The sequence below is a fragment of the Schistocerca nitens genome, chromosome 9 (assembly GCF_023898315.1).
Source record: "Schistocerca nitens isolate TAMUIC-IGC-003100 chromosome 9, iqSchNite1.1, whole genome shotgun sequence".
In the NCBI taxonomy this organism is placed as follows: Eukaryota; Metazoa; Arthropoda; class Insecta; order Orthoptera; family Acrididae; genus Schistocerca; species Schistocerca nitens.
The window spans coordinates 66,029,120-66,048,555 of record NC_064622.1 but is presented as its reverse complement, the minus strand read 5'-3'; the positions used below and the strand labels follow the sequence as shown (position 1 = coordinate 66,048,555).

Below are 19,436 nucleotides of genomic sequence, written 5' to 3'. Positions count from 1 at the left end.
GTGCGGAGGATGCCTGTCCTCCAACAGGTATCGTATGCTCTCTCCAGATCAAAAAATATTGCTACCGTTTGGCGTTTCCGTAGAAAATTGTTCATGATATAAGTGGAGAGAGCAACAAGATGGTCAACTGCAGAACGATGCTTTCGGAATCCGCATTGGGCAGGTGTTAAAAGACTGCGGGATTCCAGCCACCACGCTAAACGGTAATTCACCATATGCTCCAAAACCTTACAGACACTACTCATGAGAGAAATGGGGCGATAGCTAGAGGGGAGATGTTTGTACTTTCCAGGTTTCGGAACAGGAACGACGATAGCTTCCCGCCATCATCTGGGAAAAGTACTGTCGGTCCAAATTCGATTATAAAGGCGAAGGAGGTAACGCAGACTGTGGGTTGATAAATGCAGCAACATTTGGACGTGGATACCATCCGGTCCTGGGGCGGAGGAGCGAGAAGAAGAGAGTGCATGTTGGAGTTCCTGCAAGGAGAAAACAGTATTGTAGCTTTCGCGATTTTGAGAGGAGAAAGCAAGATGTCACACTTTCGCTGCACGTTTCTTCGGGAGAAACGCTGGCGGGTAATTTGAAGAGCTCAAAATCTCGGCAAAGTGCTGACCCAACGAGTTAGAAATTGCGACGGGGTCCACTAATGTGTCATGCGCGACAGTGAGCCCAGAGACCGGGGAGAAACTAGGCGCGCCTGAGAACCGTCGAAGCCGACTCCAAACTTCCGAGGAGGGAGTGAAGGTGTTAAATGAGCTAATAAAGAATTTCCAGCTTGCCTTCTTGCTATCGCGGATGACATGACGGCATCGCGCTCGGAGCTGCTTATAGCGGATACAGTTGGCCAAGGTAGGATGGTGGCGGAAAACGCGGAGAGCACGTCGCCGCTCACGTAGTGCATCACGGCATGCCTCGTTCCACCAAGGAACTGGGGGGCGCCAGTGCAATTCGGAAGTGCGTGGTATTGAATGTTCCGCAGCTGTAAGAATAACGTCGGTAATATGTGTGACCTCATCGTCGACGCTGGGAAAGTGATGGTCATCGAATGTCGCTAGAGACGAAAAAAGTGTCCAATCGGCTTGGGCAAACTTCCAGCATCGCGGGCGCATATATGGCTGTTGAGGCTGCAGTCTAAGGACACATGGAAAGTGGTCACTCGAGTGTGTATCATCAAGGGCGAACCATTCGAAGCGCCGAGCTAGCGGAACAGTACCGACTGCAAGGTCCAAATGAAATAAATTTGTCGTGGAGGCAGACAAAAACGTAGGGACCCCAGTGTTGAGGCAAACTAGATCTGCTTGGTGGAAGACGTCTAGCAATAGTGAGCCACGTGGACAAGGATGTGGAGATCCCCAAAGCGGGTGGTGGGCATTGAAGTCCCCAACCAGCAAATATGGGGGTGGAAGCTGACCAAGAATATGAAGGAGATCAGCTCGTGCCATTGGTGTGGATGATGGAATGTATACAGTACAAAGAGAGAATGTGTATCCGGAAAGGGAAAGACGGACGGTGACAGCTTGGAAGGAAGTGTTTAAATGGATTGGGTGATAATGGAGAGTTTCATGGAGAAGAATCATGAGTCCTCCATGTGCTGGAGTGCCTTCAACAGAGGGGAGATCATATTGGACGGACTGAAAATGAGGGAGAACAAAGCGGTCATGGGGACGCAGTTTTGTTTCCTGAAGACAGAAGATGACCGGCGAGTAGGATTGTAAGAGGATCGACAATTCATCCCGATTGGCTTGAATACCGCGGATATTCCAGTGGATAATGGACATAGGGTGAACAGAAAATGGAGGAATGTGACCAAGGTCGCTGTCAACTCAACGACTGCTCTGAGCTTGCGACCGACAGCATGGAATGGCATTCAGCCGAAGGCAGAAGATCCTGATCCATAGGTTGGTCAGGAGCAGCTCCTGCCACCAGCGACCGGCCGGTTGATCGGCCGCCAGCAGTGCGCCTCGGCGACACAGAAGACGGCCGAGGGTGACTTCCGCCAGGTGGTGCTGTAGATGGGACACGCCTTGGTGGAGAAGGAGAGGAACTGGGTTTCTTGGTAGCCTTCTTGGAAGTATGATGTTTAGATGAAGGAGGAACCGATGGTTGGGAAGTTGCTGTACATAAAAACTCTTCACGAGTATGCTCTTTTTTCGAAGTCTTGGTGTCTGACTTTTGGGCTCGAGATTTAGCAGAACTCGACGAAGGGTGAGCCAGAGAGTGGGCAGGCGAAAGTGGTGAGGTTGAACGGGCGATCTTTGCGCTGGCCGATCTGACGACCGTGGCACTAAAGGTGAGGTCGCAAGTCTGCGTGGCCGCCTCCTTTGTTGGCCGAGGAGAAGCAAGGACAGTGCTGTATTTTCCTTTCTGAGGCACGGTGGGCTGTCGACTGGCGAATAATTTTCGAGCAGCAAAGGTCGACACCTTTTCCTTTACTCTAATTTCCTGGATGAGCTTTTCGTTCTTAAAAACGGGACAATCTTGAGAGGAAGCGGCGTGGTCACCCATACAGTTGATGCAGCGAGGGGATGGAGGTGGACAAGCACCCTCATGGGCATCCCTGCCACACGTAACACATTTGGCCGGATTGGAACAGGACTGGCTGGTGTGATTGAACCGCTGGCACCGATAGCAACGCGTAGGGTTTGGGACGTAAGGGCGAACGGAAATTATCTCATAGCCGGCTTTGATTTTCGATGGGAGTTGAACTTTGTCAAATGTCAAGAAGACAGTGCGGGTTGGAATGATGTTCGTGTCAACCCTTTTCATAACCCTATGAACAGCCGTTACGCCCTGGTCAGACAGGTAGTGCTGAATTTCTTCGTCAGACAGTCCATCGAGGGAGCGTGTATAAACGACTCCACGCGAGGAATTTAAGGTATGGTGCGGTTCCACCCGGACAGGGAAGGTGTGTAGTAGTGAGGTACGCAGCAATTTTTGTGCCTGGAGGGCACTGACTGTTTCCAACAACAGGGTGCCATTCCGTAATCTGGAACAAGACTTTACAGGACCTGCAATTGCGTCGACACCTTTCTGAATAATGAAAGGGTTGACCGTAGAGAAGTCGTGACCTTCGTCAGACCGAGAAACAACAAGGAACTGTGGCAACGATGGAAGAACTGACTGTGGTTGAGACTCAGTGAACTTACGTTTGTGAGCAGACATAGTGGAAGGTGAGGAAACCATTGCGGAAGAATCCCCCATGATTACCGGCGTCTCCGATGGCGAGCTCCTCCCTTGTGGGGGCCCTCTCTGAGGGCACTCCCGCCTTAGGTGATTGTTCACACCTCAGGTCACACCTCCCGACAAACGGACGGAGGGACCAATCGGCACTTTCGGAAGGTATCAGCTCGGGTAATCACCCCTCCCTGGGCCTGGCCGTTACCAGGGGGTACGTACGTGTCCTACCTGTCTACCCGGGGCGGGGAATTACGCATTACCCCGTCACCGGCTACGCATGGAAGTGCGTGGGTCGGCCTTCAGACACGCACAGGGAGGAAGAAAGAGAAAGGGAAAGGAAAGAAGAGGTCTCAAACGCCGCAGCGGAGAAAAGGGTAGAGAGAAGAGGTAAGGAAAAGAGAAGGACACAGGAAGGATGAAGACTTACAAGCAAGGAAGGCGAAGAATATGGTACATTTACAAGCGTCCGTCTCCGGACGTAGGCACAAACCATACCCCCAGAGGGGGAGAAAGGGAAGGAAAGAGCCAGAGGTGAGGGGGGGGGGGGCGAAGATGGGGGATGGGGAAGGATGCGGAAAGGGAAGGTATGCAGCCCGGAAAGGAAGGAAGGCCACATCAGCTCGGGGTCCCGTGCTCGCTACGCACGTATCCACAAAAGAGTTGTGGATCCCCTCAGGGGTTCCATAAGCTGAATGGCACTTATGCAGTTTAGGGGGTACATGCGCTGATCACGAGAAAAGTACCTATTTTTGAAGATATAAGCATATATATGCATGCCCCTAAATTGCATAAGTGCCTTAGGATAGATTTTTCGAACATGCTCAATGAAATTGTGGAATGGATTTTCCCCAAAACATTGACACCAGAAAAATTCCGCCAGGTAGTTATTCAGCATAGCATGGTGAGTTCCGAAATACCTTTTATTTTTGTCTTTAGCTTTTTACCAGACTGACTGCACATGATTTGTAGTTGCGTCTGTAAAGGGATCGACAAAATAAAGCAAATGATTAACAGTCAGATGATTGTAGCCCAAGTTACCTATTGTGTTGTAAGCTTGCCACAAATCAGAAACTACTGTGGTTCCAGGCAAAACATACTGTTGCAAAATTGGCAGCAAATGGGCAGCATCACGTCGTGGCACAGCAACCATAAAGCTTTGCTTTGTCTCAACATCATAACCTCCGAAGACCCATTGCTCCCACACCGTATGACCTCGATGGTACTGTCTCCTGATGAAGCAGTTCTCGTCTATTTCAACAGTATGGCCAGGGCCGCCCAGAACTATTGGTTCAATTAAGAAATATTCATGGCAGATATCCCTACAAAATTGGCACCAATCAACCACAGTGTGCTCACTGCCAATTTTGAGCTCCCTCACTAAAAACTTTTGCTTATTGAGTTCAAAAGCCCACATGTAAGACAGTCGCAAAATTTTAGAAATGTCTAAATGACTGCCAGCAAAAAATCACATTTTCCTGATTGAACATTTCTTTCTACAGTCCCTGCCAACGGAGCAGCGCCAAATTTCGCCATCTTTCCCTGTAGTTTTCTCCAGCTTCATCTCGTTGTATCCAACACAATTCCCATTTTCACACACATATCGTTCTTCAAAAGACCTCATTGCCTAGCCCATTGTATAGAGCTTTGGGTGTTCTCTGTAACATGGTATAAATCTTCCATTACAAAGTCACTCAAATCTGGAAAGTTTCTCGCCATTTTGGCACACACAGTAATATACGATACTTCAAAACAGACAGCCTCAACAGAAAAATATAGGTTGTTGGGCACACTGATCAAGATACATAACTGTGAGCGACAGGGACATATACCATATGCAACAATATGCAAAGCCAACAATAGTTATCATGGTTAGGATGTATGAAACTGTAAGCATTACCTATGGGTAAAGAACTCTCTGAAGAAATATATTAAAGTGTCTGTAGCATATTGGCATAGCAACATGAATAAGTTGGTGAAAGACAGTTAACTGATAATTTTTTTTATTTTTTTTTTATTTTTTTTTTATTTATTTATTTATTTATTTTTTTTTTTTTTTTTGCATCCATATGAAAGTAAGTACTTTTTTGGTATTCCGTGCATATATATGCTTATATCTCCATAAATGTTTCCTTCAAAAATAGGTACTTTTCTCGTGATCAGTGCATGTACCCCCTAAGCTGCATAAGTGCCAGCTGAACTAACCTATCCAAGATCGATACATTAGGTTCAAATCCACGAAAAGGTGAACACACACTACTGTGGTCACTATTCTCTCCGATTTCATTGTCTCGATTAACTACATGATTAGCAGTAATATCTATGCCTATTTCGAAGTTTCCATTAACCTCCCTGTTATCATCAACTTCCCTATTGTTATTAGTCTCTCTATTATCCTCCATAATGACATAGCAGACGAAAAACACCATACATAAAATTCAAGTAAAATTTGTATTTACAAACAGTTGGTTCTCCAAGTTGGGTTTTCACATAAGTATACTTTGTAGTGTTACTCACGTTCTTCTTTGTCCTGTCCCCATAAAAATGGAATATTATTTCAACAATCGGGGTAATTCTGAAACAAAATACAAGATTAGTTTACAGATTTACACTAAATCCCAGCTCCATACACCAATTATAAAATTTCTCTAACTACTCATTATAATGGTGCTGTTTTACTCATCATATCTGGCAATCTGTCGCAGCATAAGTCCTGAAATAGTAACTGTAAAAAAATAACTATAAAGTTATTTTTTGAATAATTAAGCCTGTTTTTTGTTTCCACTGAACCTTTATTATAATATCAAATTAATTAAAAGCACCTTGACAAATCTGAAACAAGTTGTGATATACTTACAATAATGAAATAACTCATGCACAACAAGCTACATGCTCTCTGTCCAAAATCACACAAAGTACCGGCTCCCTCATGCCAATATGGCTACCCCTATACATATGTTCTAAACAATCCTGAAGGTGAAGGTGAATACAAAGTGAAACTACTGGCAAAAACAGAAAGAGAAAATAAGACGACAGAAAAGATTTCGAAATGCAACAGTGACAATAACAAACGTAATTGTTGGGTTCAAATTGCTGATATCAATATAATAGAGGGAAACATTCCACGTGGGAAAAATATATCTAAAAACAAAGATGATGTGACTTACCGAACGAAAGCGCTGGCAGGTCGATAGACACACAAACAAACACAAACACACACACAAAATTCAAGCTTTCGCAACAAACTGTTGCCTCATCAGGAAAGAGGGGAAGGAGAGGGAAAGACGAAAGGATGTGGGTTTTAAGGGAGAGGGTAAGGAGTCCTTCTCCTTCCAATCCCGGGAGCGGAAAGACTTACCTTAGGGGGAAAAAAGGACAGGTATACACTCGCACACACACACATATCCATCCACACATATACAGACACAAGCAGACATATTTAAAGACAAAGAGTTTGGGCAGAGATGTCAGTCGAGGCGGAAGTGAAGAGACAAAGATGATGTTGAATGACAGGTGAGGTATGAGTGGCGGCAACTTGAAATTAGCGGAGATTGAGGCCTGGTGGGTAACGGGAAGAGAGGATATATTGAAGAGCAAGTTCCCATCTCCGGAGTTCGGATAGGTTGGTGTTGGTGGGAAGTATCCAGATAACCCGGACGGTGTAACACTGTGCCAAGATGTGCTGGCCGTGCACCAAGGCATGTTTAGCCACAGGGTGATCCTCATTACCAACAAACACTGTCTGCCTGTGTCCATTCATGCGAATGGACAGTTTGTTGCTGATCATTCCCACATAGAATGCATCACAGTGTAGGCAGGTCAGTTGGTAAATCACGTGGGTGCTTTCACATGTGGCTCTGCCTTTGATCGTGTACACCTTCCGGGTTACAGGACTGGAGTAGGTGGTGGTGGGAGGGTGCATGGGACAGGTTTTACACCGGGGGTGGTTACAAGGATAGGAGCCAGAGGGTAGGGAAGGTGGTTTGGGGATTTCATAGGGATGAACTAACAGGTTAAGAAGGTTAGGTGGACGGCGGAAAGACACTCTTGGTGGAGTGGGGAGGATTTCATGAAGGATGGATCTCATTTCAGGGCAGGATTTGAGGAAGTCGTATCCCTGCTGGAGAGCCACATTCAGAGTCTGGTCCAGTCCCAGAAAGTATCCTGTCACAAGTGGGGCACTTTTGTGGTTCTTCTGTGGGGGATTCTGGGATCGAGGGGATGAGGAAGTGGCTCTGGTTATTTGCTTCTGTACCAGGTCGGGAGGGTAGTTGCGAGATGCGAAAGCTGTTGTCAGGTTGTTGGTGTAATGCTTCAGGGATTCCGGACTGGAGCAGATTCGTTTGCCACGAAGACCTAGGCTGTAGGGAAGGGACCGTTTGATGTGGAATGGGTGGCAGCTGTCATAATGGAGGTACTGTTGCTTGTTGGTGGGTTTGATGTGGACGGACGTGTGACAGGTGGAGGTCAACGTCAAGGAAAGTGGCATGGGATTTGGAGTAGGACCAGGTGAATCTGATGGAACCAAAGGAGTTGAGGTTGGAGAGGAAATTCTGAATTTCTTCTTCACTGTGAGTCCAGGTCATGAAGATGTCATCAATAAATCTGTACCAAACTTGGGGTTGGCAGGGCTGGGTAACCAAGAAGGCTTCCTCTAAGCGACCCATGAATAGGTTGGCGTATGAGGGGGGTCATCCTGGTATCCATGGCTGTTCCCTTTAATTGTTGGTATGTCTGGCCTTCAAAAGTGAAGAAGTTGTGGGTCAGGATGAAGCTGGCTAAGGTGATGAGGAAAGAGGTTTTAGGTAGGGTGGCAGGTGATCGGCGTGAAAGGAAGTGCTCCATCGCAGCGAGGCCCTGGACGTGCGGAATATTTGTGTATTAGGAAGTGGCATCAGTGGTTACAAGGATGGTTTCTGGGGGTAACAGATTGGGTAAGGATTCCAGGCGTTCGAGAAAGTGGTTGGTGTCTTTGATGAAGGATGGGAGACTGCATGTAATGGGTTGAAGGTGTTGATCTACGTAGGCAGAGATACGTTCTGTGGGGGCTTGGTAACCATCTACAATGGGGCGGCCGGGATGATTGGGTTTGTGGATTTTAGGAAGAAAGTAGAAGGTAGGGGTGCGGGGTGTCGGTGGGGTCAGGAGGTTGATGGAGTCAGGTGAAAGGTTTTGCAGGGGGCCTAAGGTTCTGAGGATTCCTTGAAGCTCCGCCTGGACATCGGGGATGGGGTTACCTTGGCAAACTTTGTATGTGGTGTTGTCTGAAAGCTGACGCAGTCCCTCAGCCACATACTCCCGACGATCAAGTACCACGGTCGTGGAACCCTTGTCCGCCGGAAGAATGATGATGGATCGGTCAGCCTTCAGATCACGGATAGCCTGTGCTTCAGCAGTGGTGATGTTGGGAGTAGGATTAAGGTTTTTTAAGGAGGATTGAGATGCAAGGCTGGAAGTCAGAAATTCCTGGAAGGTCTGGAGAGGGTGATTTTGAGGAAGAGGAGGTGGGTCCCGCTGCGACTGAGGACGGAACTGTTCCAGGCAGGGTTCAATTTGGATGGTGTCTTGGGGAGTTGGATCATTAGGAGTAGGATTAGGATCATTTTTCTTCGTGGCAATTTCCAGCAGAGAGTACGAGTGTAGGACAGTAAATCTTTGACGAGGGCTGTTTAGTTGAATCTGGGAGTGGGGCTGAAGGTGAGGCCTTTGGATAGGACAGAGGTTTTGGATTGGGAGAGAGGTTTGGAGGAAAGGTTAATTACTGAATTAGGGTGTTGTGGTTCCAGGTTGTGTTGATTGGAATTTTGAGGTTTTGGAGGGAGTGGAGCTGGAAGTGGGAGATTGAGTAGATGGGAGAGACTGGGTTGGTGTGCAATGAGAGGAGGTTGAGGTTTGCTGGAAAGGTTGTGAAGGGTGAGTGAGTTGCCTTTCCGGAGGTGGGAAACCAGGAGATTGGATAGTTTTTTGAGATGGAGGGTGGCATGCTGTTCTAATTTACTGTTGGCCTGTAGGAGGATGCTCTGAACAGCCGGTGTGGATGTGGGAGAGGAAAGATTAAGGACTTTTATTAAGGATAGGAGTTGACGGGTGTGTTCATTGGCTGATTTGATGTGTAGGTGAAGGATTAGGTGGGTGAGGGCAATGGATTGTTCAGTTTGGAACTGGTATAGGGACTGATGGAAAGAAGGGTTGCAGCCAGAGATGGGAACTTTAAGTGTGAGGCCTTTGGGGGTAATACCAAATGTCAGACAAGCCAGAGAAAATAGAATATGGGAGCGTAATCTGGCTAGGGCAAAGGCATGTTTGCGGAGGGAATGTAAATAAAACTTAATGGGGTCGTTGTGGGGGTGTTGTGAGGGTGACATGGTATTAGAAGGTGGAAAGTGTAACATGAGGCTGAAATGAAAATGAAAATAAAAATATATGGGGAGAGATAAAGGTGGACTGGAAAGTAACTGGAGATCTGGTGTGAAAAAAGGTGAGAAGGTGTTGGTTACAGCTGGACTATGTTGGACTTGGGTTGGTAGACAACGATGTGCACAAAGGTTAGGTGGTTGTGTTGCCGCCAAAACAAGTTAAAGGATGGAGAAATTCGGGAAATTTTCGAAAAAACTGCGTGTAATATATTAAAAGGAGTGGTTTTGTGGTGGCAGATTATGAAAATGAGGTTAACAATTGTCTGACGAAGAAATAATGACGTTAAAACCTGTGGGAAGTGGATAAAAATTATCAGTGATGTGGGAAAAACGGAAATGGAAATAAAGCGAAAGTTATTAGAACTAGCCGAAATGGTTGTTTAAAAGGTGAAAGGAACTGTTTGTGAACTAGAAATGGTGGATTTTATAGCGGCGGTAGTGTTGAAAGCGGTAAAAAAATTTTTTTGGTTATGTTTTGGAAGTGGGTTACGTATTATTAAGTATATATAGGCGGGATAAAATTGTATAGCAGATTACGGTAAAAAGGAGAAGGTGAATACGAAGTGAAACTACTGGCAAAAACAGAAAGAGAAAATAAGACGACAGAAAAGATTTCGAAATGCAACAGTGACAATAACAAACGTAATTGTTGGGTTCAAATTGCTGATATCAATATAATAGAGGGAAACATTCCACGTGGGAAAAATATATCTAAAAACAAAGATGATGTGACTTACCGAACGAAAGCGCTGGCAGGTCGATAGACACACAAACAAACACAAACACACACACAAAATTCAAGCTTTCGCAACAAACTGTTGCCTCATCAGGAAAGAGGGGAAGGAGAGGGAAAGACGAAAGGATGTGGGTTTTAAGGGAGAGGGTAAGGAGTCCTTCTCCTTCCAATCCCGGGAGCGGAAATACTTACCTTAGGGGGAAAAAAGGACAGGTATACACTCGCACACACACACATATCCATCCACACATATACAGACACAAGCAGACATATTTAAAGACAAAGAGTTTGGGCAGAGATGTCAGTCGAGGCAGAAGTGAAGAGGCAAAGATGATGTGGAATGACAGGTGAGGTATGAGTGGCGGCAACTTGAAATTAGCGGAGATTGAGGCCTGGTGGGTAACGGGAAGAGAGGATATATTGAAGAGCAAGTTCCTATCTCCGGAGTTCGGATAGGTTGGTGTTGGTGGGAAGTATCCAGATAACCCGGACGGTGTAACACTGTGCCAAGATGTGCTGGCCGTGCACCAAGGCATGTTTAGCCACAGGGTGATCCTCATTACCAACAAACACTGTCTGCCTGTGTCCATTCATGTGAATGGACAGTTTGTTGCTGGTCATTCCCACATAGAATGCATCACAGTGTAGGCAGGTCAGTTGGTAAATCACGTGGGTGGTTTCACATGTGGCTCTGCCTTTGATCGTGTACACCTTCCGGGTTACAGGACTGGAGTAGGTGGTGGTGGGAGGGTGCATGGGACAGGTTTTACACCGGGGGCGGTTACAAGGATAGGAGCCAGAGGGTAGGGAAGGTGGTTTGGGGATTTCATAGGGATGAACTAACAGGTTAAGAAATTACAATAATACATTTATATTTTTCATTAATTACTAGAGACTCCTGTTGAGGGGATTATACCCTTCATTTACAGAGCTTCTTCACTTAGAACGGAAATAGATTAAACAGTTATTTTTTCAGTTATAAGTTTTCTAGGCTAGTTACATATTTTTTTTGCATGTGCAATCGTGAATTAGACTGGGAAATGTTCATTTTAAATGGTTTTAATGGGCTGTTACATTTCAACACAGACAGAATGACTGAAATGCAAACTCTAGTGTGTAATGTTTAACTGGTGCTCATGGCAAACATTGAATGTTAGTGGAATAGATAAACAGTAACTCAGGGCAGCAGAGTCCTTCCATTGTAAGAAATTCTTTGTTGTGGCCTTATCCAGTTGCACAAGCAAGTCAGAGCTCCCAGAAAGATATAAAACCAGAACCATTTTATTTTAACAAATAAATGTATTGATTCGCTTAAAATCCACAGATTCAGTTAATGGTCTGATAACTGAACGCAAAGAATTTATCTCCTAGAACAAAACTGAATTCTGAATAATGGTCTCATAGAGTTTGCGACCAAATGATAAATATGGATGTAATATGTCTGGCGCAGCCCACGATCTGTCCTGGATGATAATCAGTTCAATTCTAAATTTGAATGGTCCAAAAAGTGGATGGTTCTCATTGATCACAATCACTTAAGTCCATAAATACTGGCAGATACCAAGTGTGAACACCCAGAGTCAACAGAGACCGATGTCGGAGAGGCTGAGGCTCGTAACTGATGGCTGGCGGCCCATCCTGGCAGCTGAGGTGTAATGTCGTGGTCACTAAGGTGACAGGAACTTCTTGGTCACTTGGACACTGCGACGAGTAGATCCTCAGTTAGCCCAGCGAACTGTGCACCATCAAAATGGGGTCAGGATGTAGGGTTACAGCTCAACCCATCCAAAACCCAAGCAGTACTGGCTTGTCATTGTAGGCTCATTAGCCTAAAATGTCAGGAATCTCAACCATTTTTAACCCTAAATGAGATAAAAATCAGCTTCTCTCCTTCAGTAATGAGTCTTGGAGTAACAGTGGATGAAAATCTAAATTGGACTGAGCACGTAACTGTAACGTGCAAGAAGGCATCAGCATGTCTCCGTGCATTGCAAAAATATAAGAAACTCTTCCATTTTGACCAGAAAAAGAAACTTGTACAAATACTTATACTTCCAATTATTCTTTACAGTGATGTTATCCTGCAAGGCCTTTCTCAGGAAAGCTCAGAGATCTTGGAACTGATTATGAATGCTTGTGTTTACGAGGTTCGACTCTTAGATCAAATTTCACCATCAGATAAACAGGTATCCTGATCTATGGATGCAAAGCAGTGCCCGCAATTGCACCACTGTTGGTAGCAATACACATGCTACTAGTGGTGAAGCTAACACTGCACATTTCCATGGTGGCTGCTAAGGATCCCTTGACAACAGACTGGTATCACAAGTGGGCCAGAGCCGAGGCAACCCATTAGACACATCCATATGGCTGGTAGCTGTCATCACTAGTGACAGTCTGGGGGTCTAGCGTTCTTCATCATTATCTTCGTGTAGGACTATCCTATCCATTCTGTTCAAACAGAAATCCCAAGGTCATTCTACCTTCTCTTCTTTGAATGTCCAACATCTGTCCAACCAGTCTCTTTGTAAGGCAATGCGTTTTTCTCAAACCTTTTGCCTTTTGCATTTGTAAGAGGTGCTCAAACCATCTTCTTTTTAGTTCTTTTATCTGTCCAGTAAATATTCTGCTTACAGTTCCACACATGTATTCTAACTTATTAAATTCATTTTCCAGACCTTCGTCTTGATTTTGGATGTCAGACATACCAAATAGTTAAATATGCTACCTGTTCAATTATGTCATTATCAATTACATTTAAGTGTGGTGGATAAAATTTGTAGAGTAAGACCAAGACTTGACTACAGTAAATAGATTCAAATGGATATAGGATTCAGTAGTTAAATCAAACAATTGATACTCCATGTAGGAATATCAACAATTTAGGAAAAGACAGATTGCAACTTACCTTAAAGAAGAAACATCAAAGCGCAGATAAGCACAATTAAAATGTGAGTATCTTTTAATTGTGCTTGTCTGCAACTTGATGTGTTTTCTTTATGGTAAGTAGCAATCTGTCTTCTCCTACATTGTTGGTTTCAGTAGTTATACAGAGATGAAGAGGCTTGTACGGGCTAGACTGATATGGTGAGCTGCATCAAGGCAATCTTTGGCCTTAAGACCACTACCACAACAACATAAACAACACTCTGATGGGAAATGGAGATGTTGTATTCATCACAGCAAATAAGAAACTCAAATCCATCAAGATAGAGATTAAAGCTGCATGTAAGATTGTTTGGAGATGTTATCAAGGTTAGGCATAAACTTAGGACTGAGTCCTTCTATGAACCACCAGACTTGTCCCAGATGTAACTTACAACTTTAAAGAGAAGTTCAGCATGTTTATACGTATCCTTCCCAGTCATTCTGTCATAATTGGAAGAGACCATAATCATTCAACAATCATTTGGGACAATTACAACCTGGCACGTAATCAGTGTGACAAAACACTCTGGAAAACAACACTAAATTCTTTTTCTGTAAACTATTTAAAACAGACAGTTCAGAAGCCGACTCGTGACGGAGATGTACTAGTTCTGATGACAGGAAAGAGACCTGAACTCTTTGAGGGTGTCCATATTGAAACTGGTTTCAGTGACCATATGGCAGATATAGCAACAATGGTCACACAGTTGGCTGTCAATAGGGCAATATGTGAAGTCGTCAATAACTACTGTAAAAGAATGTTATCAAAAGATCAGTCACAAAACTTAAAGAAATTCCGGTTGTATGTGAAAGCTGTTAGCTGCACCAAAGTTAGTGTTCGAACACTCATGGTTTACACAAGTAAAGAAAATGAAGTTGGCAAAGCAAAAGCAAAAATGTCATTTTCAAATGTTCCTTTTCAAAGAAAGATGCAGGAGTACAGCATTAGTTTAGTTAATGCACTACCACAGAAATAAGTAATATATATGCTAGTGTCAGTGGTATTGAGAAGCAGCTGAATTTGCTAAAAGTAAAGAAGACTCCAGGGCTCAGTGGAATCCCTGCTAGATTCTATACAATATTTTTTCAGCATAGTTAGCCCCCCTTTAATGATAATACAATGCAGATCCCTCAAACAAAACACTGTTTTTCCCTACATAACTGCACTGGGTATGTTGTGGATTATGTGATTAAATTTAAGACTGAATTTATTGACTCTGTTTTGAACAAGTCCTATTCTGTCAAATAGTATCTTCACGGACTCAAAATTACTGTTCCAGATTACTTTATAATGTACTTAGGTCTGTAAAATTATAGGCTAATCATTCATAAAGTTAACTTGCTTCATTGGCTTCTTTCCAAATGCCTATGATCCTTCTGCACAGAATCCATAGGATACAATGTACCTTACATAAGTAATGTAATCCTTGTCTTTTCCATCCTGTTTCAATTTTATTCTACTTTTTCATTTGGCTTATCTGGGAATTGTTGTTTGTATGTTATCAGTTTTTCTCTATTGTTTTTGTTGTTTCATTGTTCATCCATCTCTGTCTGCCCTGTCCATATTTATTTTCTAACTGGCTGAGAAATCTGGTGTTGCCCAGGTTTTTATTTATAGCTGTCTGTTGACATACGTACCAGGCAGAGTCTGGCCTCGTGCTTAATGTTTAGGACATCATGTCTCCTGAACTATGTCATACAATGCTATAATTTAATAAGTATATTCAGCAGCATGCACTATATGATCAAAAGTATCCGGACACCCCCAAAAACATACGTTTTTTGTATTAGGTGCATTGTGCTGTCGCCTACTGCCAGGTACTCCATATCAGCAGCCTCAGTAGTCATTAGACATCGTGAGAGAGCAGAATGGGGTGCTCCGCAGAACTCACGGATTTCAAACGTGCTCAGGTGATTGGGTGGCACTTGTGTCATATGTCTGTATGTAACATTTCCACACTCCTAAACATCCCTAGGTCCACTGTTTCCAATGTGATAGTGAAATGAAAACGTGAAGGGACACATACGGCACAAAAGCATACAGGCTGACCACGTCTGTTTACTGACAGAGACCACCGACAGTTGAAGAATTTCGTAATGAATAATAGGCAGACATTTATCCAGACCATCACACAGGAATTCCTAACTGCATCAGGATCCAGTGCAAGTACTATGACCATTAGTCAGTAGGTGAGAAAATTTGGATTTCATGGTTGAGCGGCTACTCGTGAGCCACACATCACGCCCGTAAATGCCAAACAATGCTTCGCTTGGTGTAAGGAGCATAAACACTGGATGACTGAACAGTGAAAAATCATTGTGTGGAGTGACGAATCACGGTACACAATGTGGCAATCTGATGGCAGGGTGTGGGTATCGTGAATGCCCAGTGAACGTCACCTGCCAGCATGTGTATTGCCAACAGTAAAATTCGGAGGCAGTGGTGTTATGGCGTGGTCGTCTTTTTCATGGAGGGGGCTTGCATCCCTTGTTGTTTTGCATGGCACTATCACAGTGTAGACCTACATTAATGTTTTAAGCACCTTCTTGCTTCCCACTTTTGAAGAGCAATTTGGGGACGGCGATTGCATCTTTCAACACGATCGAGCACCTGTTCATAATGCACGGCCTTTGGCAGAGTGGTTACATGACAATAACATCCCTGTAATGGACTGGCCTGCAGAGAGTCTTTACCTGAATCCTACAGAACACCTTTGGGATGTTTTGGAACGCCGACTTCATGCCGGGCCTCACCAACCAACATCGATACCTTTCCCCAGGGCAGCACTCCATGAAGGATAAGCTGCTATTCTCCAAGAAACCTTCCTGCACCTGATTGAATGTAGCCTGCAAGAGTGGAAGCTGTCATCAAGGCTAAGGGTGAGCCAACACCATACTGATTTCCAGCATTACCGATGGAGAACACCATGAACTTGTAACTCATTTTCAGCCAGGTGTCCGCATACTTTTGATCACACAGTGTATGTGGATAGTGTTTGTAAAATGTGTTGCAAATAGAGTTAGTAACAACAAAGTAATAAATCTAAAAGTCATGCATGATGCTGCAATTTTTAACACATCTCACTGTTTATTATCTCTTTTCTCCTGAACTGTATGTCACACAGTGATATAATATTGTAGGTACATTCAACAGTACATGTGGATGCTGACTGTGATATTTATTCCAAATAGACTTAGTAGTAAAGAAGTAATACATTTAAGCATCATGCATGATGTGCCAGTTTTTCACATATCTCATTGTTTATGGTGTCGTATCTCCTGAACTCTGTGTCACACAATAGTACAACTTTGTACTGACATTCAGTGGTATATATGCATACTGTGTAAAATGTGTCATGAATACAGTTAGTAGTAAAGACATAATAAATTATAAAGTCATGCCTCATCCGGTACTTTCACAGCATGAACAATGATAAAGTAGTGAGCGATACATATTTTTCCTTTCATCATTTTGCAGGAATTGTCAGTGAGAAAATTTTTTGTATAGTTTGAAATTAAACGTGAAGTTTGTTGTAAGTCCCTAAGAGCTCTCATTCTCAAATACTGGATGAATAAAGTCTGGGAATTCACGTGTCTTGGACTATGCTTATTTTTCACCCCCCTCCCCCCCTTTCACCCCTTTGACAGGTAGGTGGTTCTTACCCCACCGCTATTGCTGCCTGACAGTATGGTATATAAGTAAGAAAGACAGTAAGGTATATAAGCCAAGTTTGGGTGAAATCAGGCCAGTGGTTTAGGAGGATAGGTGGGAAAACACACACACGTATACCTGTGGGGACTCAACTAATAACACCATTGCTGTGATGGAAAAATACCTCTCTCGTTCCTGGCAACAGTGTATTGTGGACACTCTTTGGAATAAGAGTCTGTTCTCTGACTTGGAATGTGCCATTCACATTTATGTAAGCTCCTGTTCACAGCCATAAATCAACATCTATACCAGCCATATGTGTATGGTTTACATTGCTTAACTGCCATCATTGCAAGGAACTACACAGCCATTTTTATAATGTGTGTGGATTTGCTAAGTGACATTTACACAACCAAAAACTACTCAAGGTTCCAATTATATCTATTATCCTCTTTTTATGTTTTCACCTAATTCTGTTCTGGTGATCTTTTTGACCTGGGATTTGTGTCTGTTGATGAACTGCCTTGTCTGTAAATTTTTTTCTGTATTTACTTGGCATATCATAATTCTTAATTTATTTTTAAAATGATTTGCTGCTCTTTTGTACATTGGACATATTTTGTTGCAGAAACAGAAACTAATATGGAGGGCTCGGATGATTTACTAGCTGTATCATTCCATTCTCTCTCTCCACCTGAAGAGGGCATTGGAATGCCTCTAAGCCCTCCATCAAGTCAAGCTCAGGGGCATGCTGGAAATCAAGGTTGGAGCATTTTTTCTGTGTAACTGAAATTTATAAGCATTAGCATTTTGTTTGTTTGTTGCAGTTCCTTTATACTTACCTTAGAAACTCATATCACTGCTGTTGTCTAATTGCCCTGTTTAGTTTGTGCACAAGAGTCATCCCAATTTTATATGTCTACTAGTCAAATATGTCAAAGCATTGTTTCTCTCCTATGCCAAAACTTCAGAAATTTCTAATTGCCAGCTTCATTCCCCAGTCCTAAAACCGAACCCCAAATCATCTGTCACCTTAAAGTAGAATTATTGATCCTAATGCTCCCTGTGGACGAAGACTCCACTGCTGTAGTACATAAATGTTGGGAGTACAGTAGAGAGGCTTCGTCAGGCCTCGGACGTCTTGATGCACAACAATGTTCCAAATGATCTCATTTCCTACATCGAGGCTGAGCTGTAGAAAATCATAAAAAGACTGCATCAATACCCCCCTCTGACCCGTGTCCCCTTGACTTCTACCTACTTCGTACAATACACAAATACAACCATTCCATCCATCCCATTCTAACAGATTTCATGGACATTAACGAAAGTACATTTTCCCTTGTAAAGCAGCACTTCCAATCCATCACACAGAGCCTCCCATCCTACATGAAAGATGAGGATGAGCAAGAGAGATGCTAGTAATAGTACCAGCGAGTCAAACACGGCAGATTGCCTCAGTGGTGGCACGGAGGTGTTGGTGGCTGGGATCCTATCATAATTACAAGTTACCATCATAATTCTGGATGATCTGACTGTCACAACCTGCAAGCAACAAACTCCTTAAGTATTTCTCTGATTTATCAGCAATCTGTTTTTGGTCTTTCTGGTGCCTGTATCACTCAAACTGTCTCAACATGGCACCAAAACAGTAAAACAATGTAATCTGGAGATTAACGGTGCCAGCCACAGAAACACATCCTGACAGCAAAAGAAACCAGGTCCCTATGAGGTAGAGCTCTTGCTGCCGTGAGGTAGAGCTCTTGCTGTGTGGGTTATTTAACACTTTGGTTTCCAAAGAAAATGGCCAGTTGTGGAGAGGGCTCTACTTTTCATAGCGAAACTAATTGTGTTCATTTGTACAGTTTTAGGTAGGTTGCCCACTTGAATTTGGTTGCCATACACTGGTTTCTTCTAATGACATGAAACACTTCTGTGGTGTCTCTCCGGGTGTGTAATCTTGCACCAAAGACCATTCAGACGCACAGCTGAGCTGCAATCTTGGCAAAACTTACCAACTTCTGAATTAGTTGTAATTACCACCAGCAAAAATTATGGAGAACAACTCTATACCAGTGCATCGTTACTTAAAAGGTTGCTACATTGCTGCTAGTCATGTTTTCTTTCATAGTTTTGAAACTGTAAAAACCTTTAAAAAGATTACAATGCTTATGAAGTATTAGTTCAAAGAGAAGAGTGGAAATTTATTGGGCTAAATGTGAACTCTTCAAGTCCCTCATAGCAGCAACAACCATCAAATCTGTTTTAAGCATTATTTGTTATAGATATAAATCTGGCATTACCATTGTGTTAATTACTGATTATTTAAATGTGGTTAAATAAACTAAATGGCTAAACAGTCCTTTGTAACTAACTGAAATCTGAGCAATCGTTCATTGAATCAAATAAACTAGTCTTTATTTTTTAATAAAAGCAGATGTTGTCACAATCCTAAAGTAAACAACTTACAAACAGAACAGCCAGGTCAGTACCAGACCTATTTCGGCAATCCCATCCCAGAAACCCA

The 19,436-nt window shown here is 43.4% G+C and overlaps 1 protein-coding gene across 1 annotated transcript in view; it reads left to right on the top strand.

Moving 5' to 3' along the window:
* Nucleotides 1-19,436, top strand: part of LOC126203548 (uncharacterized) — a 255,598-nt gene that overhangs the window by 232,093 nt on the left and 4,069 nt on the right. The window contains exon 9 of the mRNA XM_049937870.1: nucleotides 17,538-17,672. Coding sequence (XP_049793827.1) covers nucleotides 17,538-17,672 — 135 coding nt within the window. The remainder of the gene's footprint in view (nucleotides 1-17,537; nucleotides 17,673-19,436) is intronic.